Source organism: Westerdykella ornata (genome assembly GCF_010094085.1).
Source record: "Westerdykella ornata strain CBS 379.55 unplaced genomic scaffold EI97scaffold_11, whole genome shotgun sequence".
Classification (NCBI taxonomy): Eukaryota; Fungi; Ascomycota; class Dothideomycetes; order Pleosporales; family Sporormiaceae; genus Westerdykella; species Westerdykella ornata.
Genome location: NW_022986861.1, coordinates 617,524 through 641,754, shown reverse-complemented (window position 1 = coordinate 641,754; position 24,231 = coordinate 617,524). Strand labels below are relative to the sequence as shown.

At 53.4% G+C, this 24,231-nt stretch overlaps 7 protein-coding genes across 7 annotated transcripts; 1 reads left to right on the top strand and 6 right to left on the bottom strand.

Annotated features, from left to right (window-relative positions):
- Positions 1-192: 192 nt before the first annotated feature.
- Positions 193-1,100, bottom strand: EI97DRAFT_53665 (uncharacterized protein). The gene has a single exon (XM_033802895.1). It carries the CDS (start codon positions 794-796, stop codon positions 365-367), a length of 432 nt encoding a protein of 143 aa, XP_033653799.1. The 5' UTR covers positions 797-1,100; the 3' UTR covers positions 193-364.
- A 1,646-nt stretch (positions 1,101-2,746) lies between these two features.
- On the bottom strand, positions 2,747-9,696 carry EI97DRAFT_53617 (uncharacterized protein). The gene is made up of 5 exons (XM_033802894.1): positions 7,844-9,696; positions 4,772-7,796; positions 3,957-4,723; positions 3,580-3,902; positions 2,747-3,529 (listed from the first exon to the last, which is right to left on the bottom strand). Exons 1-5 carry the CDS (start codon positions 9,530-9,532, stop codon positions 2,875-2,877), a joined length of 6,459 nt encoding a protein of 2,152 aa, XP_033653798.1. The 5' UTR covers positions 9,533-9,696; the 3' UTR covers positions 2,747-2,874.
- Positions 9,697-10,363: 667 nt separating this feature from the next.
- On the top strand, positions 10,364-13,733 carry EI97DRAFT_494312 (uncharacterized protein). The gene is made up of 6 exons (XM_033802385.1): positions 10,364-10,731; positions 10,814-10,911; positions 10,964-11,177; positions 11,231-11,836; positions 11,886-12,140; positions 12,192-13,733. Exons 1-6 carry the CDS (start codon positions 10,567-10,569, stop codon positions 13,365-13,367), a joined length of 2,514 nt encoding a protein of 837 aa, XP_033653797.1. The 5' UTR covers positions 10,364-10,566; the 3' UTR covers positions 13,368-13,733.
- A 35-nt stretch (positions 13,734-13,768) lies between these two features.
- On the bottom strand, positions 13,769-15,391 carry EI97DRAFT_419205 (glucan 1,3-beta-glucosidase-like protein). The gene is made up of 4 exons (XM_033796985.1): positions 15,127-15,391; positions 14,909-15,072; positions 14,427-14,848; positions 13,769-14,357 (listed from the first exon to the last, which is right to left on the bottom strand). The coding sequence occupies exons 1-4, from the start codon at positions 15,229-15,231 to the stop codon at positions 14,131-14,133; spliced, it is 918 nt and encodes a 305-aa protein (XP_033653796.1). The 5' UTR covers positions 15,232-15,391; the 3' UTR covers positions 13,769-14,130.
- Positions 15,392-15,592: 201 nt separating this feature from the next.
- EI97DRAFT_501513 (MFS multidrug transporter-like protein) lies at positions 15,593-17,940 on the bottom strand (the record flags this gene model as incomplete). Its single annotated transcript, XM_033802707.1, has 3 exons — positions 15,593-16,445; positions 16,495-16,978; positions 17,029-17,940. The coding sequence occupies 3 exons, from the start codon at positions 17,938-17,940 to the stop codon at positions 15,997-15,999; spliced, it is 1,845 nt and encodes a 614-aa protein (XP_033653795.1). The 3' UTR covers positions 15,593-15,996.
- Positions 17,941-19,617: 1,677 nt separating this feature from the next.
- On the bottom strand, positions 19,618-21,875 carry EI97DRAFT_433659 (delta 1-pyrroline-5-carboxylate dehydrogenase-like protein). The gene is made up of 5 exons (XM_033798436.1): positions 21,642-21,875; positions 21,476-21,583; positions 21,131-21,426; positions 21,011-21,079; positions 19,618-20,960 (listed from the first exon to the last, which is right to left on the bottom strand). The coding sequence occupies exons 1-5, from the start codon at positions 21,771-21,773 to the stop codon at positions 19,832-19,834; spliced, it is 1,734 nt and encodes a 577-aa protein (XP_033653794.1). The 5' UTR covers positions 21,774-21,875; the 3' UTR covers positions 19,618-19,831.
- A 222-nt stretch (positions 21,876-22,097) lies between these two features.
- Positions 22,098-23,987, bottom strand: EI97DRAFT_399079 (uncharacterized protein). The gene is made up of 3 exons (XM_033796411.1): positions 23,950-23,987; positions 23,552-23,901; positions 22,098-23,504 (listed from the first exon to the last, which is right to left on the bottom strand). The coding sequence occupies exons 1-3, from the start codon at positions 23,960-23,962 to the stop codon at positions 22,251-22,253; spliced, it is 1,617 nt and encodes a 538-aa protein (XP_033653793.1). The 5' UTR covers positions 23,963-23,987; the 3' UTR covers positions 22,098-22,250.
- Positions 23,988-24,231: the final 244 nt, after the last annotated feature.

Below are 24,231 nucleotides of genomic sequence, written 5' to 3'. Positions count from 1 at the left end.
TCCACATCCACATCCACATCCACAGCCACCATAGCTATACATCGAATCCGAATATCATGAGACCGTGGACCAACCAAGGAGAAAAGGAGACCAAAAAAAAAAGGAACAAGCAGCAGCCCGGCCCAGTCCACAGCCACGGCCACCTCATTTTGACGGGCGAGCTCCGGAGAGAAGAAGAAGAAGAGAAACAAGACAAGGAAAAGACAAGAAACGCCATCCCAAGAACCCACACATATCCCGACACCCCACCCTTCGCATTAACCCAGGAAAACCCCCTTCATCCATCTCCATCTTCTCTAAAAGGCATCATCGAGCATCACCTAGCGCTCCCTTCCTCTTCTTTCTTCCCCGTCTTCTTCGGCATCTAACACTCCCCCTCCAACACCTGAAAAATCCCCACCTCCATCCCAACAACGGGCCTCGGCTCCAACAACCCCAACTCCATCCCAAAGCACCTCCTTTCCTCCAACATCTCCACCTCAAGCATACTCGGCTTGCGCCGCACAAACAGCGCGCTGTGTAGGTCCAGACTCAGCCCCGAGCCCGAAGAGGAGGATGAATCGGAGCGGTAGGACCGCGGGCTGGAGTTCCGGGACTCGGGGCTCGAGGTCCGCGAGTGGTTGGTGAGCGGGGATGTGGTGCCGGTGGAGGAGGCGCTGGAGGAGGTGGAGGCGGAGGAAGGCGAGCGGGCGGTGCGGGTGGGGGAGAAGGCCGTTTTGAGACGGCGGAGGGAGGTGTGTGTTGTGCGCAGCGGGGTGAAGGATTGGAAGCGGTTTTGGCGGATGGGGGACGGCATGATGGTTGAGGTGTATTGTTTGTTGAGGGTTATGTGGTGGGTTGGTGATGGCGGATTAGAGTGTTGGTGTTCTCGTCGACAAAGGCCGTGGATTGCGGTCTATGCAGCGAATTGGCTGTGCTTCGAGGCAATCCTTCTGCCGTCCTAGGTAGATGGTGGGGATGAGAACCGGTGTTATTTGTATTTTCCGAAAGAACAACGAGTGTCAAGCTCTTGTCTCCGCGCAGCGGGCAGGTAGCCGTAGGAGTGATTGTGATTGCGTTTGCGATTTTGCCTTGCAGTCCCGATAATTCCCAAACTGTGTCTCGGATCGTCGGTTTTCCGGCTGCGAGAAAGCAAGATAGCGAGAGGCACGCAACGATCTTCCAGAAGACGTCGAAAAAAAAAAATGGCGCGGGTTATGTGAAATGGGTTGTAGAACCAGCTAGCTGATCACCCGCTGTATATTCCAACAGGGGAAGAACGAGAAACGAAGAGAGAAGAGAAGAGGCGGCAAGACAAGGCAAGACAATCAAGCAGAACAAACTCCCAAAGGAGGGGAGGGACGAACGGAAATGAATAGTATTATGAAAGGGGGAGGGAACCACAATCAAACTCGGCCCGTCCGTCAGCAGCGAGAGCCATGTTTAAGGGCATTGGGAAGGACGACGCATCCTTGTCGGAGGGGAGAGATGAAGCAGCTAGGTAGGGCTTGTGAAACCCTGCACTGGGTGTTCCATACACCGTACACGGAGTTGCCTGTGTGATCGCCCGAACCGCGAAACAGAAATCGGGGGACGGCACGCGCAGTTCTGCGACGTGCGGCAGCGGAGATGATTAGAGAAGGCAGCCATGGGTAACGGTTCGCTGTGGGAGATTTCTGTGTAAGAGTGATAAGAACGTGCGATCGCGACTATCTCGAATCCACCTTTAGGGTAACCTCCAACCACATACTGTATCACCATCTCACCGCACCACCACTAAACTCCAGCCTCAACATCGTCCTACCCTGTACAAAATACTCCATTACTTCAGCGCATCCCCTTTCCCTACCCAAAGCACACAAAACAGTCTCATTAAACCCCGGCAGCTGGCTTGATGATAGTGTTCTTTGTCCGTCCCCCAGCAGCAGCCAAGCCGACCGCGTCTCAGAAGCGTTATCCGAGTTTCACCATCAGCGTGGATTGCACAGTAAAGTCTGGCATCCGCGACACACGCAGATGCCCGCTTGTTTTGCAGGGACCCACGGCTGCTGCATTACTTACTGCATGTTGGGTCGCGCCAGAGACGCGAGAAAAGTGCTGTTGTTAGGGAGTAGAGGAGAGAAAGGAGACCTTACCGTCAACTAGTCGCCATGTCCACTACTGTGATCTGCTCTCTATGATTATGTATTACTACGGCGGCACGGCTTCTGCCACTGCCATTATGAATGAGAACAGAATAGAAAAACATAGAAGCATGGAAACGCAGGAGAGAAAAATTGCAGTGTTGGCCTCCCCCTGCGCCGTCGCTATGCACTCGCCTGCTCTATTTGATCAAGATAAAGGAGACCATGAGAGAGTTTAAAGGGAAAAAAAGCAAGGCCCCTCATCCCACTACTACATTATCATCCATTCCCATCCGCCATTATTTGCCGTAGCCATTCCATGCCTTAGCTCTTCATAGTCATCCTCCTCTCTTCTGCGTGCGTACCAAGCATTTCCATCATGAGGCACCCTCCTCTCCATTATTGCGAGACTCCTCCCCGTGTTGTCGCGCATGCCTGCACGTATGCATCGTGCCATCCCCAAACGCGACCCAGCCGAGACCGTATCCGCGGCCCCTGCGCCTGTCTGAGACCGCATCCGCGACCTTCCGATGACGATTCTGTAACCTCCGACGAACAGCCCCTTGCCAGACCCGCGCTAGGCCGATTGAGTCGACGGCGAACACCAACAGCCTGCTCATCATGGTTCTTCCATTCCTCCCATGATTCTGCGAGTGAAACATGAATCCTCCGTGAATAGTGTCATGGACGTCGCCAGACAGCCTGGACTGGCCCTGCCCATCAACCCACTTTTTCTAAAGCGCCAAAAATAGTCCAACCCATACCTCCATCATCACCTCCCGCCAGAATGACCCGATCTCCGCTGCGTGAAGCTTCTCCGAATACTCTCCCCCCAGGCGGAATTATCCAGCACCTCCAAGACATCCGCCGCGCTGACTGCGCTATTCGCCCTGCTGCGAGCACCTGTCGCCGAACCATCTGGCTCGAGCGGACTAGGAGGGCGACTGAGCGCTGACGCAAATTGCCATTCGCCGTCTGCTGGCGGGGAGAAGGGCGACATTTGCGGCGAGACTCTGGACGGTGAGAGCGGCGAGGCTCGAGTCGGAGATTGTTGTGGGGTTGTCTGTATGGAGTTCGCGCGACTGCGCAATGTCATATCGCCCGGCGGGGAGGGGGATCGTGCATCGCTGCCTGAGGCGCGCCAGTCGCCGTAATCCCCGGCGTGGAGATCCACGGGTGTAAAAAGGGAGCCGCCGGGGGTAGAGTAGTTTCCGCGATTCGCATCTGTGATGTCTTCATCGTCGACAAAGATTTCCGGGACTGTGAATTGGGGTACAGCTGTCATGCGGCCGGACTGTTTCTGTTCAATGGCACGGCGGAAGCGGCGTGTCCAATATAATGTGTCGAAGAAGCCTTTGACAACGTTGCGGCGCACTTGCTCTTCTACACGTTGCATGCGTGCTCGACGGCGGAGGAACTCTTCTAATCTGTATATATCGTTAGCGGCGGCAACAGCGGGGCGTTGAGGGAGACTCACCTCAAGCTCTTATTATCGTTGATAACCTTGTAATGAGCTAGTATCATGAGCAGAGAAGTGAAGCCAATGCCTCGGTCAGGATCGCTCGAGACAAGCACTTCTTCATAGAAAGTATTCATGCGATGTCTGCGTCGCCGAATCTCCGCCACAGGCAGATGTGCAAGCCGCTCGTTCAGTTTGTTGAGATCGATCTCGGCTGTCGGTTCGTGACCCTGGACAGGGAGATGAGACTGCCTTCTCCCGGGAGCACTGCATTCCTCGATGAGCCTTCCGACTGTGAAGTCGCCATCGTAGATGCGCATCTCGAATATACCAGAGAGTTCCTAAATTGACCCAGTCAGTGAGGAGCATAAGACAGAAAGAGCCGCTGTACTTACCCCCAGAAGACGAGGGAACACTTCTTTCGAGATGTAACCAGTACCGTTGGGATCGAATTCTGCCCAAGCCTGTTTGAACCGGCGAATTTCTTCGCGGCTGATGACAGACAACCCGCTGCTCCGCTGGTACACGTAACTGAAACTTTCGTAGATCAACGAGACGAACAAGTTGACAAAGATGTACATGCTCAAGATATTCCAGCTGATGAAAAGGGCACGCGCCCATTCAGGGCTCCCGCAGTCGCTGTCAAAGAATCTGGCGGCGTTCGTGCAGAAGGGCTTGTCGACAGTCGCGAAGTCTTCCATGATCTCGTTCCATCCTTCTCCGATACTCGTCCGGAAGAGAAGAATGAGAGCTTTGGGCACGTTGCGGAAATTTACGTTTCCAGTTTCGTTGGCCCCAAATCGGGTCAGACCGAATGTCTGTGTAAGAGCGATGGCGTACACCAAGAAAAGTACGAACCATGTTGCTAGAAGATTCGCTATCGCTGCCAGACTTGCTGCCGCCGTTTTGAACAGTTGATCCAGTTGGTTATTGCGCGGTATAAGGAGTAATGCGATGGAAACAAGGCAGAGTTTGTGCAGTTGGATGAAGGCTCGCTGCGTGGAGTTCGTGAGAACGAGGATTGATGTAATGAAGGTGCCCGAGACAGCTAGGATGGAGAAAACGTCCCATGAACTCTTCCGGAATCGCTGCCACGTCAGGCCGATGATGCGGATAATCACATTGGCAATGAATATGATCGTAAATAGAAGGAAAATATAGTCTAGAATGGTCAGTGTACATACAGTCACGTTCGCATAAAATGACTTACCTCGTGCGCGCTCCCATGGGCCATAGCCTGGGTACCATTCGAGACATAACAACACGAGGTGAACACATAGAAGGCCGGTGATGAATCTCTGCCAACGGCCGGTCTTACGGACCGCACGTCGGTAGCACCATTCCTCCCATGTTTCTCTCTGCTTCGTCGACGAAGGCCTCTTGGACGGAGATACTTGGCGAAGCAGCTTGCGAAGTTCGAGCCAGGATCGTTGATCCGTCGTGAGATACGCTACACCAGTCTGTTCGGTGTAATTGCGCATGAAGACGGAGACGAACAGGGTCAACACGAAGACCGCTCCAAGCAAGTTGAAGACGATGAAGAAGACCGCGTTACCTTGCGAAGCAAAGTCCCGAGGCTGCGTGAAGACGCCGGTGATACTCTGAGCTGCCCACATGACGCCTGTCCATCCCTCCTGTGAAACGATCTGAAAGAGGATGAACAGGGAATTTCCAAAGTTGTCGAAGTCGAAATATGGGTTCGCAGCAACTCGCGGGGCGAGGACATCCCAATCAAACGGGCTGCTCGAATACTCGTGAACGCAGTCATGGAGGTTGAATATGTCAGGGGTGCGGTCGTTGCAAAAGGCAAACCGTCCGACGAACAAGTTCAGCCCGTAGAGGGCGAACGGAATGAGCAGGCTCAGCGATACAAAGAACGCCGAAAGCACTTTCCAGCCTCCACGTACTATTACAGAGTGGAAGTGGTCCCGCGCGCTGTCGCTGATGTTCAGAAGCCGAAGTGCTCTGAGCGCTTTGAAGGCCCCCACTGTGCGAGTGACCTGCCCTTCGTTGTAGAGTGAAGTGATGACATTGGCCCACAAAGTGGCCAGCACCACACCATCGATGAAGCCCCATGACCCCCGGAAGTAGGCATTGGGGGTAAAGAAGAAACCATCAGCAATGACTTTGATCAAAGCCTCAACGGTAAAGAGAAGGGCAAACCCCATGTCTGTGAAGACGAACCAATTCTTGACGCTAAACTCATGCTTCTTGAAATACTCCCGCTGGTATAACGGAGTGGTGACGCAGGCTAGAAGGACCATAGCAATAATAGCGGCATAGATGAAGGCTGAGAAGGCGTACCACACGGGAACCGATGGTGCGACGCCTTCGATGCGGTCATTCCCACGCCCTGGTCCTACGATGCGCTGACAGAACCTCCGGATCGGATTAGTCGGCTTGAATACGAACAGAGAGACGTTATAGTTGGGATACTTCCGCAAGTATTCTCTTTGGGCCCTCTTGCGCTTCTCTGTCGCTGTCACCACCTCCTTCGCCATCCGCCTGGGATCGAGGTCCTCGTACGCTCGACCGAAATCTAGAGGAGCGTAGAACGGATTGGGTTCGCCGTGGCTGATCCTGCGCAATATGCGTTGCCACAATGTGGACACCTTCCCCGAGCCCGGCATTGTGGGCGTTGGTTTCAGGTTCCCAGGAGCGGGTTCATCGACATGAGGGCTCGTTATGTCGTCTCTCTCATCAAGGAAATCGCGAACCACGGCATCCTTCAGGAGCATTTCGGTGGCAGCGGCTCCGTAATCGAGAGGATCCTTGCGCGAAGAATGCCCGATTTTGAAGATGGACGACAGCGAGAGGTTGCCGTATGAGGAGCTGAAGCCTTGCTCTTTCTTCTGAAGAAATGCCTTCACTTGTTGGAGACGCTTTTCATCTTCCGAGACGTCAAAATTCTCTTGAATGACAGCAATAAACATGTTCAGGACGATAAAATTGGCGACGATATACCAGAGGATGCAGAAAGCGGCTCCAATCCATGCTGTTCCAAAAGGTTTCTGGTAGCTGGTGACGGTGTACAAGATTGAAGTCCAGTTCTCACTGGAGAGCATCACGTACATTCCGAGGAAGGCGTTATAAATCGTGAAGAAGGAGTATTCGATCGTCTCTCCGTCAGACGTCTGCGGCAGTTCTCCACGAAAGAGCTGAGTGGCGAAAATCGACGCAAGGAAGGTCAACAGGAACACAAAGAGGATGAGATTCAACAAACCACCCACATTTCCCAAAACGATCATGATAAGATCGCGTGTCATTGGTACAGCCAGGACCACGCGGTATATCCGAACGATCTGGAAGACGGTCAGCCAGGCATAAGCCTGACCATCATGGGCCCGTTTGATGGCAGGGATCTGGATGACGGTTGTGACGATGGCAATGAGAAGGTCGAAAAGATTCCGCTTGCTTTGGAAGAAGTGCCTCCAATCGACGACAAATCTGATCACAATCTCTCCGAGCAGTATCAGGGTGACGCCCGTCTCAAAGACATCGATAAACCTGCGGCGTGCATCGCTCATGTTTGCACTTCGAAAAGCCTGAACCATGATGCCGCTGGCGATAACCAGGATCCATACCCAGGAGGTTTTGTCGTACAGCCGCTTGATTTTGCTGACCCGCCGTTTGGAAACTCCCTCTCCATCGACCTCCTCGTCCTCGACTATTTCTTCTCCCGTGAATGCACTGGCCTTACTCTCTTCGCGAATGATCTGAAACGTTGAGGTGATGACCGCTATCAAGAGAGAGATCAACCATAAACTGAGAATCAATATGGCAACGCCGAAATATAGAGCGCCGATGAGGTAGTCGCTGTCTGCCACAGTGTACAGCAGATCTGACCAAGTATTGGATGACATAACGACAAAGACCAACTCCAAGGAGTGGAAGATATTGTCAAAACTCTGGGTATCATTGAATGGGTTCTGGTCTTCCATGCAGAGGGATCCCTTGGGACAGAGAAATCCTTTGTGAGTGCCCGCTGGCATTCCCGCAGCGGGTATATAGGGCTCCGGGATAATCGCATCGGAGACATTTCGGAGATGGCCACCACAGAACTGCTTGGTAGGGAACTTTTCTCCAGATGTCGGATCGATGTAGACGCAATGCCGTCTGAAGCTTGACTTGAAACTTTGGACACCGACAATGGCAAAAAGAAGCCAGAAGAAGCCGATCAAGAAAGCTACATTCACCAGCAAAGGCGCTGCTTTCTTCAAACTGCGCAAAATAACCTGAGAATGTTAGCAAAGCAACAACGACGAATGGCACAGATACTAACCGATGTGCCACTGGTGAGATTGAGCAAGCGTATAATGCGAAGACAACTCAACATTCGGAAAATGTAAATATGATGCTGTTGTTCAAAACCAAATTCGCTCAGTGCAAATGCGATCCAGAAAGAGATGACGGCGAGGAAGTCAGTCCTGTTAAAGGAGTGGCGAAGATACGCTCGATGGGCTAATCGAACACGCTGCTGTTGCCGTGCATCCCCTGGCCCAATGGACGGATTCATCTGCGCCGTAGTAAAGGTTCGCAGTACCGAGGGTTGCTCAGGAGCCAAATTGGGATCAGCTTGCTTCAGCGAGGATTGTCGTTGTGGTCCTCCCAGGAGTTGCCGGGCTTTATTCTTTATCGCCTCCCTGAGACCCACCTGTCTATTGATCGTGCTGTACTCGACCGGGTTGATGATGAAGCCAGAGACGATTACGCGAATGCAGACCTCGATGGTGTATATGATGAACAGAGCAAGAAGAGCTTTATCAATCCAACTCACTCCCCATTTGGTGGAACGCGGATGTTTGAATACGTCCTGGCTTGCATCGACCGCTAACAACACAGTTTGAATTATGATTAGGACGAGTAGTAGAGGTTCTGTGACAGGATGGACGAGGAGGTCGCAGAGCCACAGTCTCAATTTGTTCTCCGGAGAGAAGATGCCCAAGGTACGCCCTTTGAGAGGGTTTGGAGGACGCTGCCATTGTACACTCGGGCGCTTGAAGTGAGTCGGGGAAGGTGGTTTTTCCAGCGGGGACGTTGGGGAAGTGGCGTCATCATGGGCATATTCGGGAAAGACGGGGAGGGAAGGCGGCTCCTGGAGTCGAGCATGACGCAAAGAGGACTTCCTTCGCATGGTACGCTCAGCGATGTCGGGTTCACTGCTGATGTTCACGACGCGCTGGGACATGTTGCGCACGATGGTCCCCGCGCGATGTAGTGGTGAGACATCGCCAGGCGTGAGCGACCGCTTGCGGGCCGAAGACTCGCGCCGGCTCGCGGCTTCCAGATAGCCAATGTCATCTCCACCTTTCGACACGGGAGTGGTAGCCTCTGGAGTTAGAAAGCGCACGCTCTGGAAACTACCAGCTCTTTCGCGATGGGGCGAAGCCGCAAGAGGAGCACCACTTATGGGCTGTAGATTGCGAGAATCGGTCAAGCGTGCAGTGTCCTCATACGATGCGGCCGGAACGTAGCCTTGGTCTTCGGATTCTGGTCTTGACAGATAGGGATCGGTTGGGTAGGGCTGGTAGGACATCTCTGAGGACATGGGAGTGGGTATGGGCGGCGAGGTTTCTCCGTGAAATCCCATATCTGGGAGCCCGGAAAAGCCAATGGCGGCCTGGAAAGCGCCTGCGTCTTCCAAAGGCGAGTATGCTCCATCTTCCGGCTCTTGGGCGGTTCCCTGGTCATACGAGAAGGAGGTTTGGATCTGGGGACGGCTGGCGGAACGTGTCGGGCTGGGCGAGGCCTCTGCTATAGGCACGTATTGCGGCGTCCAATGCTGTCCGGTTGCTATTGAGGCGGACTGCCTGAGCAGATTCCTTCCGCGATCGCTCAGTGTCCGCCTATGCGGCTGCGCCGCCCCTGGCGCATAGCCTTCGTTGTCGTCCGGCGGGCGATTGAGGTCTTGGAGGGGTATTGACTGAGGACTAGGGCTTCGGCGGTAATGGCTGGGATCGGAGGAGGACATTGGAAGTCTTCAAGCTCCGGTGGGATATGCCACTCTTCATCTGGGCGCGACGCTCAGCTCATGGAGGGGCCCGGGAAGAATGGCGCGGATGGATAGGGATGCGGGCGATGGCGTAAACGAGCGGCGGGAATCAATCGGGCGTAGGGACGGAGAGCGGAAGCGCGAAGAGGGCGCAGATGGTGTTGAAAGGTGTACGAAGGTGTTTGCGGGAGAGGGAACATGTGGCGGAGCAAGATGGGTGGAGGTGCTTTGTAGGGCTAGTGTCCTCCGCGTCAGCGTTGGGTGAGCACTGAGCAGCCTCGGGCTACCTGCGTCGCAAGCCATGTTATTAAATAACCTCAATATTGTAGTCGGTCAAGGACAGGAATATGTAGTAGCAAGTACGGATAGACGTCTGATTGTACAGTTCCGTATTGTGGATGCTACACAGCACAAGGGCCATTATTCTTCTAGGGTTGCTCAGAGAGAGGTCCTGCATTTTGCGCACCCTGCTAGACGTTGATATGGTCGATTTATTTACTGAAATGCTCCATACTCCGTACATGGTTCTCTGCCACATAGAACATCCCTATCTCGACATCCAATCCCCAAAACAACTTTGTTGGTATTTTCCCTTCACCCTTTGTAGTATGTAGGATGTTCCTGTTGCCCTCCACACACAGGAGCAAGGGGGAGTTCCGGGGGTGGGAGATCTGGAGACGCGGCATCCATGTTGCAAGGTTGCGGCAATCGGCCGTCCACGCTAGCCTGAAATCGGGATGGCGTCGCAGCAGAGCTTGGCGCGCGATGATTTTGGGACCGACAGTCGCGCTCATCATCGTCCAAAGGCCGCGCCGAATCTCTCCACCTAATTAAGCACTTCACCACGACCACCTTCACCATCCTGCTTGCCCGTCGACTGCTTTGGTTTACGACCGCCGGAGACTTGCTTGCCTCCTATCGCCGACGCTTTCGCCATACCAGTTTATTATATCGATTGCCACGCTTCCATTACTTTTACCCCAACGCGTCGCCGCACGGCACGCCCGCCCATCATGGTCTCACGGAAACGCGACCGGGACGAGATGGAGGCTGAGGGTCCTGTAGAGGAGCCCTCGATGCTGCAGAAGCTGCGCAATATGTGGCAGTTTGCCAATCTTGCTCAGTATCTGAATTTGTTCATTGAGGCTTTGCGAATCGACAGCGACTTCGACATCGAGGTACGCCGGACTGGCCTAGAGCTGCCACTTCTAGCCATGCGCTGGATGTCATGAGGTTTACCGGATGCTGACTATCGCCTAGGACCTCGAAAACGAATGCCTCAAACCCGAGCCTTCACGCAAACTTGCTGAGATTGGTCTTGCGCTTCTCAAGCATGTCTCATCGCATAAGGGACTGACGTACGCCCCTTCTCCCCGCCTCTTCCGATATACGTTTCTCACACACATCTAGGCTCGAGATATTCGATGAATACGCGAGACGCCAATACGTTGCCAAAGCATCGCAGCGCAATCCCTTTGGCACCGAAGAGACGCCCAACAAGTTCGACGACTTCGACGTCTTCACCAAGATCAAGGTGTTACAGCAACTCTCCGTGTGGACGCTGAACAATCCGAATTCGATAAGGGAAAAGCTCAATGCAACGGAACGTGAGCAGGTGAATTGGGTATGCATCGCCTTACCTCCTCTGCCAACCCTCTTGCTAATGCACTCTCCAAGCGCATTGAACCAATAGGGTGGGATCGCGAGGGTCGCACTATCTACGTGCTGGACGACAACCGCCTATATCGGAAGACAGATCCACCGCCGCCTCCACCGCCGTCCAAAGCGAAATCGAAGAAGAAGTCCAAGAAAACCCGAGGCACGCGTTCTAGCAAGCGGAGGAAGACGACCACACCGGAACCAGAAGATGCAGTCGATTGTGAAGAGGAGGCTGAAGGAGACGGGCCCAAGGAGCCGGAAGACGACGGCTTGGGCGGGAGCAAGTGGGAATGCCTCTGTGTTACGCTAGAAGATTATGAAGCATACATGAATTCGATCCGGAAGAGTAGGGATGAAGATGAGCAAGACTTGTATAAGAACCTCGAAAGCGAAGTCCTTCCCATCATCCATCAGCAGGCAGAGGAGCGTGCCAAGAAAGAAGCGCGGAGGCTGAAAGAGCAGGAAGTCCTCTTGAAGCTTGCGACGGCCAAGCGCTCTAGCAGAATATCTTCGAGGCTCGAAAAGCAAAAGGAAGCCGAGGCGGCGGCAGAAGCGGAGCGGCAACGGCAGGCTGATCTGGCAATGGCCCGAGCGGAACAGGAGAAACAGCGGATGCTTGAACAGGTTAGTTTGCACGCTCTATCCCGTCCGAAGCATGTCTGACAAATAATAGGAGCGTGACTCCAGGAGGATGACGCGAGAGCAACGGCTGCGAGAGCGTGAAGCCAAGCGCATCCTTGAAGAGGAGCATCTGAGGAAGCTGAAGGAGGAGGAAGAGAAGCTTGCAAATGGAGCCGAAGGCCGCATTTCCGAACGCCACCTCAAGGCAGAGATGAAACGCCGAGAGGATGAACTCCGGAAGCTAAAGGAGGAAGAGGAGAAGTGGATGTTTGACTGCGAGATCTGTGGGGTGCATGGGATCTGCTATGTATGTCTTCACCCTCTGCCTTGGAATATTGGCGATGCTGACCGTGACCAGGACGATGGTAGTCATAGCATAGCATGCGAGCGCTGCAATGAGTGGCAGCACAGTAAGTGCCACAACATTTCACCAGAGGAGGCAGACCGAGAAGACTTCCACTTCATCTGCAAACACTGCAGGCGCAAGGAAGAAGAAGCAAATCAGCCAAAACTACCGCCCTTGAAATTCAAGATTTACAGACCCTCGAATGAAGCACCACAGTCGAACGGAGCATCGACAGGCACCGCGTATCAGCAATTGAGTGCTGTCGAGATCCCTGCCCTTAGGCCGACCACGGCAGTGGGCAGTGGCCAGCCACCACATCATGCAGCGTCCTTGCTTGATGGACCGACTCTTTCCCCACGCGGTCAAGAGAGCGGTCCACCACCAGGTATCCAGCGGGCTGAGCCTGTCTCGTACACCGCCAGCCCTCACACAAACGGGAGCTCTCCGGTACGGCAACGTACCTATGCCCCTAACCAAGAGGGATTCCGCAATGGTCTTCCAACATCCTCACCGCCGCCATTCCACGGCTCACAACTCTCCACCGTACCCTACTCCAGCTTCAACTCCACCGTGAGCGAGCTCAATGGCGCCCCATCCGCACCTCCGCACCTACCCAACGGCAACAACAACACCTTCAGTCGACCTACCTCCTCCGCCGGCCCCGGCCATGGGCCCAACCCCTTTTCATCGCCGGTCAAACACTCCCCGGCGCCCTCCCCAAAACCGACCAACACCCTTCCCAACCTCGGCATGTCCCCATACTCGTCCTTCCCGCCCAACCCAACTCAAGCCCCATCATTCTCGCCCACCAAACACAGCTCGCCACCTCCACCACGACCGTACCTCTCCTCCCCAGCCCCGATTCACGCATCCCTTCACCAATCTCATCAACCATCTCCATCAACGCAAAACGTCCTTCCCGCGCCGATTCCGGCACCAGAAAAACACGATCGCCCGGCTTCGAGTCATGGCTATGGAGGGTCTGGATTCGGATATCAGAATGCGCAACATCCGAATGTGATTGTGAGTACGAGCGTCATGCCGCCCGCGCAGGCACTGAGTCCGGATCATAAGCCGATAAATTTGAGTCCGCCGGTAAAGAAGATGAGTCCCGTGGGGACGCCTGAGAGGGGTTCGGGGGTTGGGAATGCGATTGGGGGGGATGTTGGTGGAGGGGTGAGTCAGTAGTATTGTGTTCAGAAAGAGGAGGTGGAAATATTTATCGGTTTGGATGATAATAGCCTGGATTCCGCGGTGATGGTCGTTTGTCTACTCCCTGGGACAGGACAGCCCGCCGGAGTTCCTGCAGCATTTGGAGAAACAAGGGAGACAAATGCGGGCATTGGGTACGGGACAATGTGATGGGATCTGGATCTAGCGTCTGCATGGCATTTGCATATAGATGGTGCGAGGGTTGATTTTCATCTTCTACACCTAGGTGGGGATATGTAATGGTGTTGGCGTTGCATTGCTTTGCATTGGGTAGCGGGCGTTTTTTGAAATCTGGATGAGGCTTCTTCAGCCGAGGATGTGAAAGGAAAATGCATGTGTGTGAATATCTTCCTTGCTCTGACCATGCTGGTGCATATCCGTTGTCTATGAATATATTCTCCAGGTAATTGGAAATACCTTGCATGTGGCAAGGGGTTGTGAGCCACGGTGGAGTAGCTGGCGCATACATACACCTAGGTATGTAGAATCATCTCGTTCCGAGACAACATGGAGCAATTTGGAGTTGACACTGCAATTGAAGTTCGCAAAATAGGATATAAAGTTGAATGATTCCATGAGAAGCACAAAGGTCTACACCAAGGCACGAAGCAAGCGATGTCGAACCCTGCCGCACGCTTTAACTCGCTTCGATACAAAGCATCCTGATTCGATCAAAAGTAATCTGTACACGCTGTCGTCCGCAGCTCCCGCAAAGCCTCACACTAGGGATAACACTACTCTAGCACTCCAGGGGAAACTTCCGCTTCCGGTCGGCTGTGAAGGCACCCCAGGTCGTCTCGTCGGCAGCCTTGCCGTTATCGCCGATGGAGGCAGGCTTCCAGGGCTCGTCAAAGGCCTCGAAGTAGAAAGCGTTGTAACCCCAGTCGAGCAGGGAGCAGAAGCCGTGCTTCCAGAAGTACGCGGCATTTTCGAGGCCACCCTTGGCTTTGTCGTAGTCGGTGCCAACTGCAATCGGTTATGTCAGTCATGTGGTTTTCTGACAGAGAAGGAGGGAAGGAAATGGTAGGTGCGTACCAGCAGTGGGCCATCCAGTCTCGCCATTCCAGATCTCGGGCTTCTTATCCCACCCGCCAGCAATCTTCTCAATGTGCGTAATAGCCTGGTACATATCGTCCAAATAGACATGCGTGGCATTCTCTTTGCTGGCGCCCTGCCAGAACGCAAAGGCATTCACCATGATGATATCCGCCGTGCCGATGATAGGGTCCGCAGTGCCGTCAGCGAACTTGTTCCAGCTGTCCGCAGTGCCGACCTTGATGCCCTTGGGCAGCTGCGACTTGACGGTGTTGATCTTGTCCTTGAGCTCCGCGCCGGTGAAGTTTCCGCGGTAGAGGGTCTCGGAGCCGACGGTGACGGCGTAGATCTGGTCCTTGTAGGTGGAGGCAACTGACTTGATGGCATTGAGGTCGTCGTTGAACGATTCTTCCACGTCCGGCCTATACAAGAAGAAAGCTTGTCAGTCATGTACAACACGTATTGCTTGGGTTTCGACATACCAGATTCCCAGGACAACCTTGAAACCCTTGTTCTTCGCAGCGGGGAGCGCGTTCTTTGCGAAGTTGCAGTCGTGAGCCGCGTATCCGCGGACAACTTTGGTACCAGTAGCCTTCTCAAGAGTATCGAAATCAAGTTCGTAGTCTTGTTGTGTCTTGCATTTGCCCTGGAGAAAGGTTAGCAATGATGAAGCAGATACGCGTGGTGGGACGATACTCACATCAGACTCCTTCGTGCCCAGGGCAAAGCCCATGGTGCCCCTAGCGGCAGACACCATGGCAGGTGCCACAGCCAATGCAGTTGCTGCGACGGCCGAGAAACGCATAGTGGAAGACTGGAATCGGGAAAGGGAACGCTGGATGGAAGTTCTGTGAATGAAGGGGCGATGGAAGAAAGCGGGTTCTGGATAATGAGGGAATAGCAAAAGAGCGGCGAGTTAAATAGAAGGCAAAAGACAGACTAAGAAGGGATACAAGAATGAGTGAATCGGCGTGAGTAAGGAGCGGTCGTTGACGGCGTTGACGCTGCGATGAAGGGGAACCGGGGACCGGGAGTTTCGGCGCCGCAGCGCCACGGTGGGGTGAACCAATGAGAAGCCGACATCGTTTCAGGAGCTTGGTTGGAGGCTTGGCGCCAGAATCTTAATCTCGGAAGCACGTGCTGGTCAACCTCCACTGTTCTCCACCAACCTGGTTCCCACTGAATACATCATCTCTTCGCCACTGCCCGACCATACAACTTGCAAGCGGCCATGGTTATGTCCCTCTCCGTGCATCGTACAGTTATGCCACGATAAGTGGGCCTCAAAATCGTGCTCCAATCTTCCACGTCACAGCCGCACCGACAAAGCCCTTCGATTTTTCTTCCGTAAAGGAGATTGTGTGTGCTGTCTGAGATGTGATTCGCATGGATTCCGATATGTAGGGAATAGGAAAAGACATTATTCGGTACAACTCCTGAAAAGGAGCCGAAAGGTATGAAGGTACTTGTAAATACAAAAAGACATCAGGTATCACAATACCGATAGTCTATCCACATTCAACCATACTCCACGCTCTAGACCATCCTCCTCAGGACCTGCGCCTCCGCTTCACGCCCCACTTGCCCGACTGTCCGATCTCCGTATCCCACCCGGCCCGAAGCTCTCTCTTGTGTTCACCCGGTCAATGTCGTACGGGTTTGGCTCATACTCGAGTGTGGCGGTCTTCCTCTGTGACCTATGTGACCTGCCCGTGGTGGTCCTCTCCAGGCCTCCCTGTGCTTCCTGGGCCGTCTTCATTTCTTCAAAGCTTGGCTCTGTGTTATCTGCGTCCTGGTCATTGACGGCTGCTGTTCCTGAACTCGTTTCTGACTCGGGTTCGGCGGCGGTGGCAGCTGCTAGAGCTGCGGCTCTGGCACGCATACGCTCCATGAAGGCTTCGGCTTCGGCGGCATACTTGCATTTCTTGCGGATTGTTGCACCGTACTTGTACAGGATAAAGGGGAAGACGGCGCAGGCAACTGACAAGAACGCCGGAATCATTGATGCCCAGTGGATGCCTAATCATCTCAGCTTTGTCCTCACGGGCGAAGAAGTCATTGCACTTACCTAGGTTCCGATACATCTGGAATGTGAACAGCGGGAATGCAGCACCGAAGAGCGATCGAAGTACGCCGCTACCAGCTAACACCGACGCAGCAAACACAGTATAGGCATCGACGAGATAGCTGAACAGCGATAGGAAAACGAGAAGCATTCCAAACCCAAAGGGAATCGCAGCTGCTACACTTGCCGGCCAGGGGAGAGACGGTGAGTTTGTCCAAGAGAACCAGAACAGGCCGATGGGGAGCACAAGGCCTCCGACCATTGCTGACGGCAAACGATCTTCAGGGGTTGCAACACCGTTGGGAGAGTTCTTGATGCATCTCTGGTACCGGACGTTATCGTAGGTTAAGACGAAAACTAAGGCGAAGAACATCCCGATAGCGACGCCGATGAAGGGAAGGCCAGCTACACCCTCATTCCAACCGCGGCCGCGGTAGACGATGGGGAAAGCACCAAAGAGGAGGTACAAGATGCCATAGACGATTGCCTGAGAATCTTTAGTATTGGACCGATTGCAGCTTGACCGGTAATACATACCATGTAGAGGCTCAGAATCAAGACGATCGGTTCACAGAAGAGGAGAAGCCATGGCCTCTTCAAATTCGTCGAGAACGCTTCGGTCACGGTGAGCTTGCCCTGCTCGATTTCGCCACGAGTTAGGTAGACCTTTCCAGTGTGTCTGGACAAGGCAGCCGCACGCTTCCTCAGGAGAACCGGCGCGTAGCTTTCCGGTACAAGGAAGACGCACAAGATTCCGACGACTCCGGAGAAGATAGCCATCAGTCCCTCAACCCACCTCCACCCTTCAGTCATCCCCAGAAATCCGGAGACAATGGGCCCTATGACGGGTCCCATAAAGGGCGCCATACTGAAAATCGCCATGGCCACGCCACGCTCTTTCGCCGTAAACATATCCGCAACCACCCCTCCAGCGTTGGTGAGGGGGCTAGAGCCAAAGGCACCAGCGAAGAATCGCAGGATAAGCAACGTCTGGATATTCTGCGATCCCCCAGCCCCAGCATTGAAAGCCGTGAAGGCCGCAAACGTCCCACAGAACACAACTTGACGACCATACAACTCGGACATCGGCGCCCATATCAATGGCCCTAACGCAAACCCCAAAACGAACAAGCTCATCCCCGCAGTCGTAAGCGTCTGCGACGCCTTAAGCTCCACCATGACCTGGGGCATGCCCCCTGAGTACGCCGACGAGCAGAACGCTACTACCAATGTGGCCAGCGCCATGGCGCCCGTATAGATCCATTTCCTGGTACTTCTCCAGGTGATGGGGTTCCGTGGATCGTTGTCTATCCATTCGACGACATAGGGATCTTCTTCGGTGCCGGAGCCTTCGTATGGAAAGTCGATGATTTCTTGTGTTAGGACGCCTTGGTCCAGCATGAGTTGGGTGTAGGAGATTTTGGACGAGAAGGAGCTGCCGGACTCCATGTCCGCGGGACCTTTCTCCATACCCGATACTTTCGTATTCCACGTCGTCCGCAGTGGTGGCTATATGCGAAGGGGGATTGAGGCAGTCGATATGGGAGGATCGAGTAAGAGAGTGTACCTGGAGGAATGGTTGTCGGTTCCACAGAAGACAGGAGTCGAAGAACGATTAGGAGATTATGCAAGTACTCCGACACGAGATTGTGACAAGTACAAGGGTGAGCAGTCACAGATGAAAAGAGATCCGTGGTATTGTATGCTCGCGCAAGCCGGAGGCACCCACACAGGCATATATATCCATCAAGCAATCCCCCTTGACACATTCTTCTTTCTTCGACTCCTTCGAATCCACACAGGCACCAATGGATGGTCCGAATCATGACGGAATTAACGCCCATGTCCGCAGTGACTTCGCATGTATCGCATTTTGGCACCCCATTATCAGGCTTGTCCGAGGGCTCGGCCGAGCTAGCAGGAATATATACTGTCGTACGGTATACTTATAGTAGTGCTGCGTCAACGTGCAGCGGAGGATGCCCAGGTGGCTGAGATAGTGCCCGTGAGAGGCTCGTTCGGGAGACCGTAGGGCTGGTGGGTTGCCCGTGCGGTGTTGGAATCTCGAGTAGGCTAGGCCCGAAAGAGAAATTACCGAGGTTGGTTTTTAGTGCGGTGAATGAGTTTTTCAGTGTTGGGAAGGGGGGATTTGCTTTGCTGAGATCGGGACCGGGGGATTTGGGAGAAGCGAGTTGGGGACACGAGGCACTGTGATTAGTATTCAACGGGGTGGATTTTTTTGTCCGTCCCTCCATACTCTTCTCATGCTCATGGAACTCTGCCCACGTGCATGCGGGCGGGTACGCAACCGCCCTTGAAAAAAAATATAGAAGTATCATGATTAGTATATCAACGCCGCTTGGGCGTCTGTAAATAACGTTATGCTCCTAGCCTGATGTGATAGCATCTGACTGTACCTAGTTAGGTACATCTGGACGCACCGAACAGCGGTGGACCCACGAAACCTGAATACGCGGAAGAGCGGGACGAAGACTTTCAAGCCATGCTGGTCTGGACTTCAGATGAGTCGGAATCGGGCTTTGGTAGCGCCGATGGTACCGAGGCGCTGTTTCCAGTGATTGATATGTATCGATATATCCATATATCCATGGATCTTTGAGAAGATGATGGGAGGCACACCGCTTCTTGTAGAGCGAGTCTCACATGTACACAGTATAAAACTAAAACCGCAATTGTTTACCTTATAAGCTAGAATTATTTGATTCTAATCGCCCGAACACAAGGAGCGAAAAAGGTCTAGCAGCTTCCCAGGCTGATGCTGAGTCACGCAGTATTGCACCGATTCAGCTGCTCGACCTTTTTTGACATATGGAGGGCCGTGGTTCAAGTCTCACTGTCCATGATTTTGATTATTTTTGCATTTGAGTTCAGTGCCCAGGTGCTCTTCGGAGCCATAGCATATTGATAACTAAGTTTTACTGTGTATGCTTCGGAGTATAGGAAGCTGTCACGCCACTGCATCCACTTGTTGAGCGGGTTCATCAGCTGGCCGTATGCGCTAGTCGTTCGTCTATCGCCTCATCTGATCTGGTTATATATGCTTACTGCGTTGAAGTCTCCGAGGCAAGAGTTTCAATGCCTCCATGCACTGCCCAGGAGCATATAATGGAATCAGTTCAAAATTGTGGGTCTCCCATTTGACGAAACTAGGATTACACGATATGTGCTGCTACCCTTCGAGCAGTGAAGTATCCTAAGTTCAAACCAAACCCTAAATGACCGGAACACGCTCCCAATGGACGGCCATCCGTATTCAACCCTAATCAAAGCCAACTTTTGCCTCGTCTCAATATACCCCCCCGTCGAATACTGTCAGGTTTCACTCCTCGTTACTCGGATACAGCACCTTCTCCGTCGAGCAAAACTCCTCCTTAATGGCCCTCATATTCACAAACCTGGCCAACAATGTCGCACTTCCAGCCTTGTCATTCGTCCCGCTAGCCCTCGACCCACCAAACGGTTGCTGTCCCACCACCGCACCCGTACACTTGCAGTTGATGTAGAAGTTGCCCGCTGCGTTGCGGAGGGCGTCCTCTGCGAAGCGGATCGTCTCGCGGTCTTTCGCAAATACGGCGCCTGTGAGGCCATACTCGGAAGTCTGGTCGATGGTCTTACAGATGTCGCTGAAGGCATCAGGCGCACTATCTTCGTACACGTAGACGACGAGGATGGGCCCGAAGAGTTCTCGGGAGAGGAGCGGGTGGTTGGGATTCGTGGTCTGGTAGACGGTAGGATGGATGTAATAGCCCTCGCTGTTGTCGTATTTACCCCCGACCAGGAGCTGCAACTCTTTGTCCTTCTTTGCTTCATCAATAACGCGGGACAGTTTGTTGAAGCTCGCTTCGTGGATGACAGGACCGATGAAGTTGGAGAAGTCGGAAGGGTCGCCTATCTTCAGGGCTGAGACCTCGGAGACGAGCCGGTCTTTGAAATCGGGCCAAACGGACGACGGGACGTAGGCGCGGCTGCAGGCGCTACATTTCTGTCCTTGGTATTCGAAGGCTGCGCGCACCGTCTGGACAACCGCATTCGGAATGTCCGCACTCTTGTGGATGAGATGGAAGTTCTTCCCTCCCGTCTCCCCGACGATTCGAGGGTAACCATGATACTTCCCTTCCGCGATCCCAGCTGCGATCTTGCCGTATAGCGACCTAAATACTGCGGTGCTTCCTGTATAATGCAGCCCAGCGAACGAACGATGGGACAGCACTGCCTGTGTGATCTCCTCTGCGTCACCGGGAATGAACTGGATGACGTTTGGAGGAAGCCCCGCTTCGAGGAGGATCTGGTAGAGCAGCCAGTTCGAGGCCACGGCTGATGGTGACGGTTTCCATACAACGACGTTGCCCATCAGCGCGGGCGCTGCGGGGAGGTTGCCTCCGATGGCTGTGAAGTTGAAGGGGCTGACGGCATAGACGAAACCTTCCAGAGCGCGGTACTCTACGCGACTAAGGGTATGTGAGAAACGCACTAGTGGGATGTTTGGCGTGTTACTTACTTCCACACACCGGGTGCGTGGTGCACTGGTTGATGTCCGTATGTATCTTCGGCATATTTGACGTTGAACCTGAGCAGGTCAGTTCTGACTTGTGCGACACTCACTCGCACCTGATATTACCTCAAGAAATCGCACAGTTCCGCAGCAGCATCAATCTCCGCCTGCCACGCATTCTTCCCCTGTCCAACCATTGTCGCAGCCATGATATCGTACCGGTACTTCGTCGAGACGAGATCAGCCGCTTTGAGGAAGACAGCGGCGCGGTCAGCGAACGGCAGTGATTCCCAGGCCGGCTTCGCATCTAGGGCTGCCTCAATTGCCTTCTCCACATCTGCAGTGCTGGCGCTCGAGACATTGGCGACTGCATCGCGGTGTGATGCGGGATTGCGTTGCGTGAGGATTGAGGAGTTTTTTATCTGATATGTAAGTCCAATGTCCGGTCTGGGCCATTTGGAGAGTGCATACTTGCTGGCCTCCCACTGCTATTGGGATCTCTAATGGAACTTTCTGTTTGAGTGCCGCGACAGCTTCTTGGAGCTTCTGCCTCTCAACCGACCCTTTCGCATAGTGTTTCTGTGGATGTACGTCAGAAATAGAGCTCACAGAGTACCCTTCATGTACCAATACTTACATTTGGTTCATTATTCACAGCAGGGACTTTGAAGTGTGCAATCGTTGCTACTCCTCGCCTTGCTGCCCCCGGCACGCTCGTGATTGACCTAGATATCGAGCCGAGTGTGGACAATGAGTTTGGAGGAGTCATGGTTAGGTGAGTGTCAGTGGGTAATAGTACAGCTTCCCGAGAATGTCGCTATGCACACATATATGTATGTTTGTCGAGTTGTACATGTCCCGAAGATTCCAGCGTTGAGAGCGGCTACCGTCGGGGCTGCGATCGGAGTGGATGTGACGTGAGAGTCTATACCTAAGCGGGTTAGAACCTCTCCGCACAGCAGGCCTCCAGTTCCGCGGACCCTCCCCTTGTCTACTGTAGTCTACATCTCTGGAAATACACTTCACATATTTGGGTTCGTAAAACGTCCGAATACTTGATAAATAAGCTTCTTCGGCATTCTCACAACAACACCCGAACGATTCTGCTCATTCATTGTCTGACTCTATTGAGTGATATTCCCATGTTTTCTAAGGGTACTAGAGAATCTGCCCTCCGCCATAACGCCAGTTTCGCCGTCCGTGGACATCTTGATCATATGCCATGTGAGTCAAAACTCGTTAAACACTATGTCTCCATCGCATCCGCATCTCCCGAGTTTTGTGGCTCGTCCCCCCACAGGCCCTCGAGCTTGAACTCGGCAGCCCACTCCTTGACGATCTCCTTCTGATCTCCTACTAAACCAGTAGACTTGGAAACAGAAGCTGGGCCAGAAGGTGCAGTAGCGGCGCTGTACTTAGGTGGATCTGTCCATCCCTGAATTCGGCCGTCGCGCCAATCCGTGATAACTGTCTGGGCAGCACTGTGGAGGTTCGGGACACCTCCTTTGCCCAGGCGGCCTCTCTTTCTCGCCACTTGAACAAGGAAATCTGTGGTCATGTCTCCCTTGACAACGTACAATGGTGGCAGATCGTACACGTCCATGAGCTTGGCAAACAGTTCCGGCGATGCTGATAACCTCTTCAACAGCAGCGTTACCGCTGGTACAGGGTCATCAATCTCCTTGGGCGGTATGGCGTTGAGAAGGATAAGCCTCGCTTGCTCCTCGACCTTGCTTGTTTTGCTCGCTTCTGGTGAGTTTGGGAAGACGATACCCGGGGAGTCGAGCAGCTTGAGTTTGTTGTCGAGCTTCACCTCACGAAGGCTGGTAGTGACACCTGCCTCTGCACCCACTGGACACGCTCCGGTTCGCCCACCGAGGCGCGAGGTAAGGGCGTTGATGACCGAAGATTTGCCAACGTTGGGATATCCAATGATGCCGACTTTAATCGAACGTTTGAGATTTCTTGATTCGGCAAAAGTCTTCAGTGCTTTAAAGAGCGTTTCGGATGTGCCCTTGATTGTCAGGTCACGGTGATCGAAGGTCTTCGCATTCGGAGCGGGTTTCGATGCGCGGAGGGGTAGGGTGGGAAACGAACGACGGAGATGGGACAACCATGACTTCAAGACGGTTGGGGGTATCAAGTCGATCTTGTTGAGCACAAAGATCATCCTCTTGCTTCCGCCATCCGCTGCCATGACCATCTGTTCCACTTCCTTTGATCGTGTGCCCTGCGGGTCTCTAGCGTCCAGCACGTACAATACGACATCGGCGTTCTCTACGACTTGCTTGTAAACCTTGTCAAAAGCTCTCCGTGAAGAATCCTTGCGAATGTGGACGGCGCTCGTGCCGTCATCATCACCGTCCACGTCATCGAACCCAGCGATATCGTCGTCTTCGTCGTCTTCCATTACGTCGTCGTCACGGGCTTTTTTTCTCTCGTACTCCGCGGCGCGAGCTTTTGCGGAAGCCAGGAGAGCTGCCATGGGGTTCGACTCATCCTACGACGGTCAGGTGGGTTCAATCCGAAGTCCAAGATACAACCTACCACTTGCATAGAATCTTCCTCTACAGATTCTTCGCTCATATTATCATCAATGGGCTCCGCATCGCTGTCTTCGATACCGTCATCCGGGGTTTGCGCCGCACCCGACTTTTGCGCCCTCGCCATCTCCCGCCGTTTCGCATTTTCCTCCTCCTTCAACCTGCGCTTCTCCTCGATCTCCTGAAGGATCTTCTCCTTGTATGGAAATAAATTAGGGATTCCGGGATCCTTCTTCAGCTTCGACCGCCATTCCGGGTTTTTCTTCGCCTCCTTTCTCGCTTTCCGCTGTTTCGCAGCCGAAGCTTTGTGAATTTTCTCCCTCAGGCGCACCGGGACTCGCTTGGATTTGGGCTCTGTTATCTTGTCAGTAGCTTCCAAAGAGTAACCGAAGTTGCACTTACTTCCGACCTTCATTGTGAATGATGTAGCAGGGTGTTGTTGCTTCGCCGCTAGCAAATCCAACACCACGAAATTATTCTGGATGCCAAGATTTCGGCTTAGGCGGTCAAGACTGGCAGAATAGCGGGGACGAAGTTCATTACCCGACCAGACCGCTCATAGTCTACCCTCAATTTCCCTATGTACATATACATACCTACTACTTCATTATAGCATTTGCGGGTCCAATAATCTCGAACAGCCTCAAGGCTAAATGAAAACATTCATTCTGTAGGAAAGAGGTT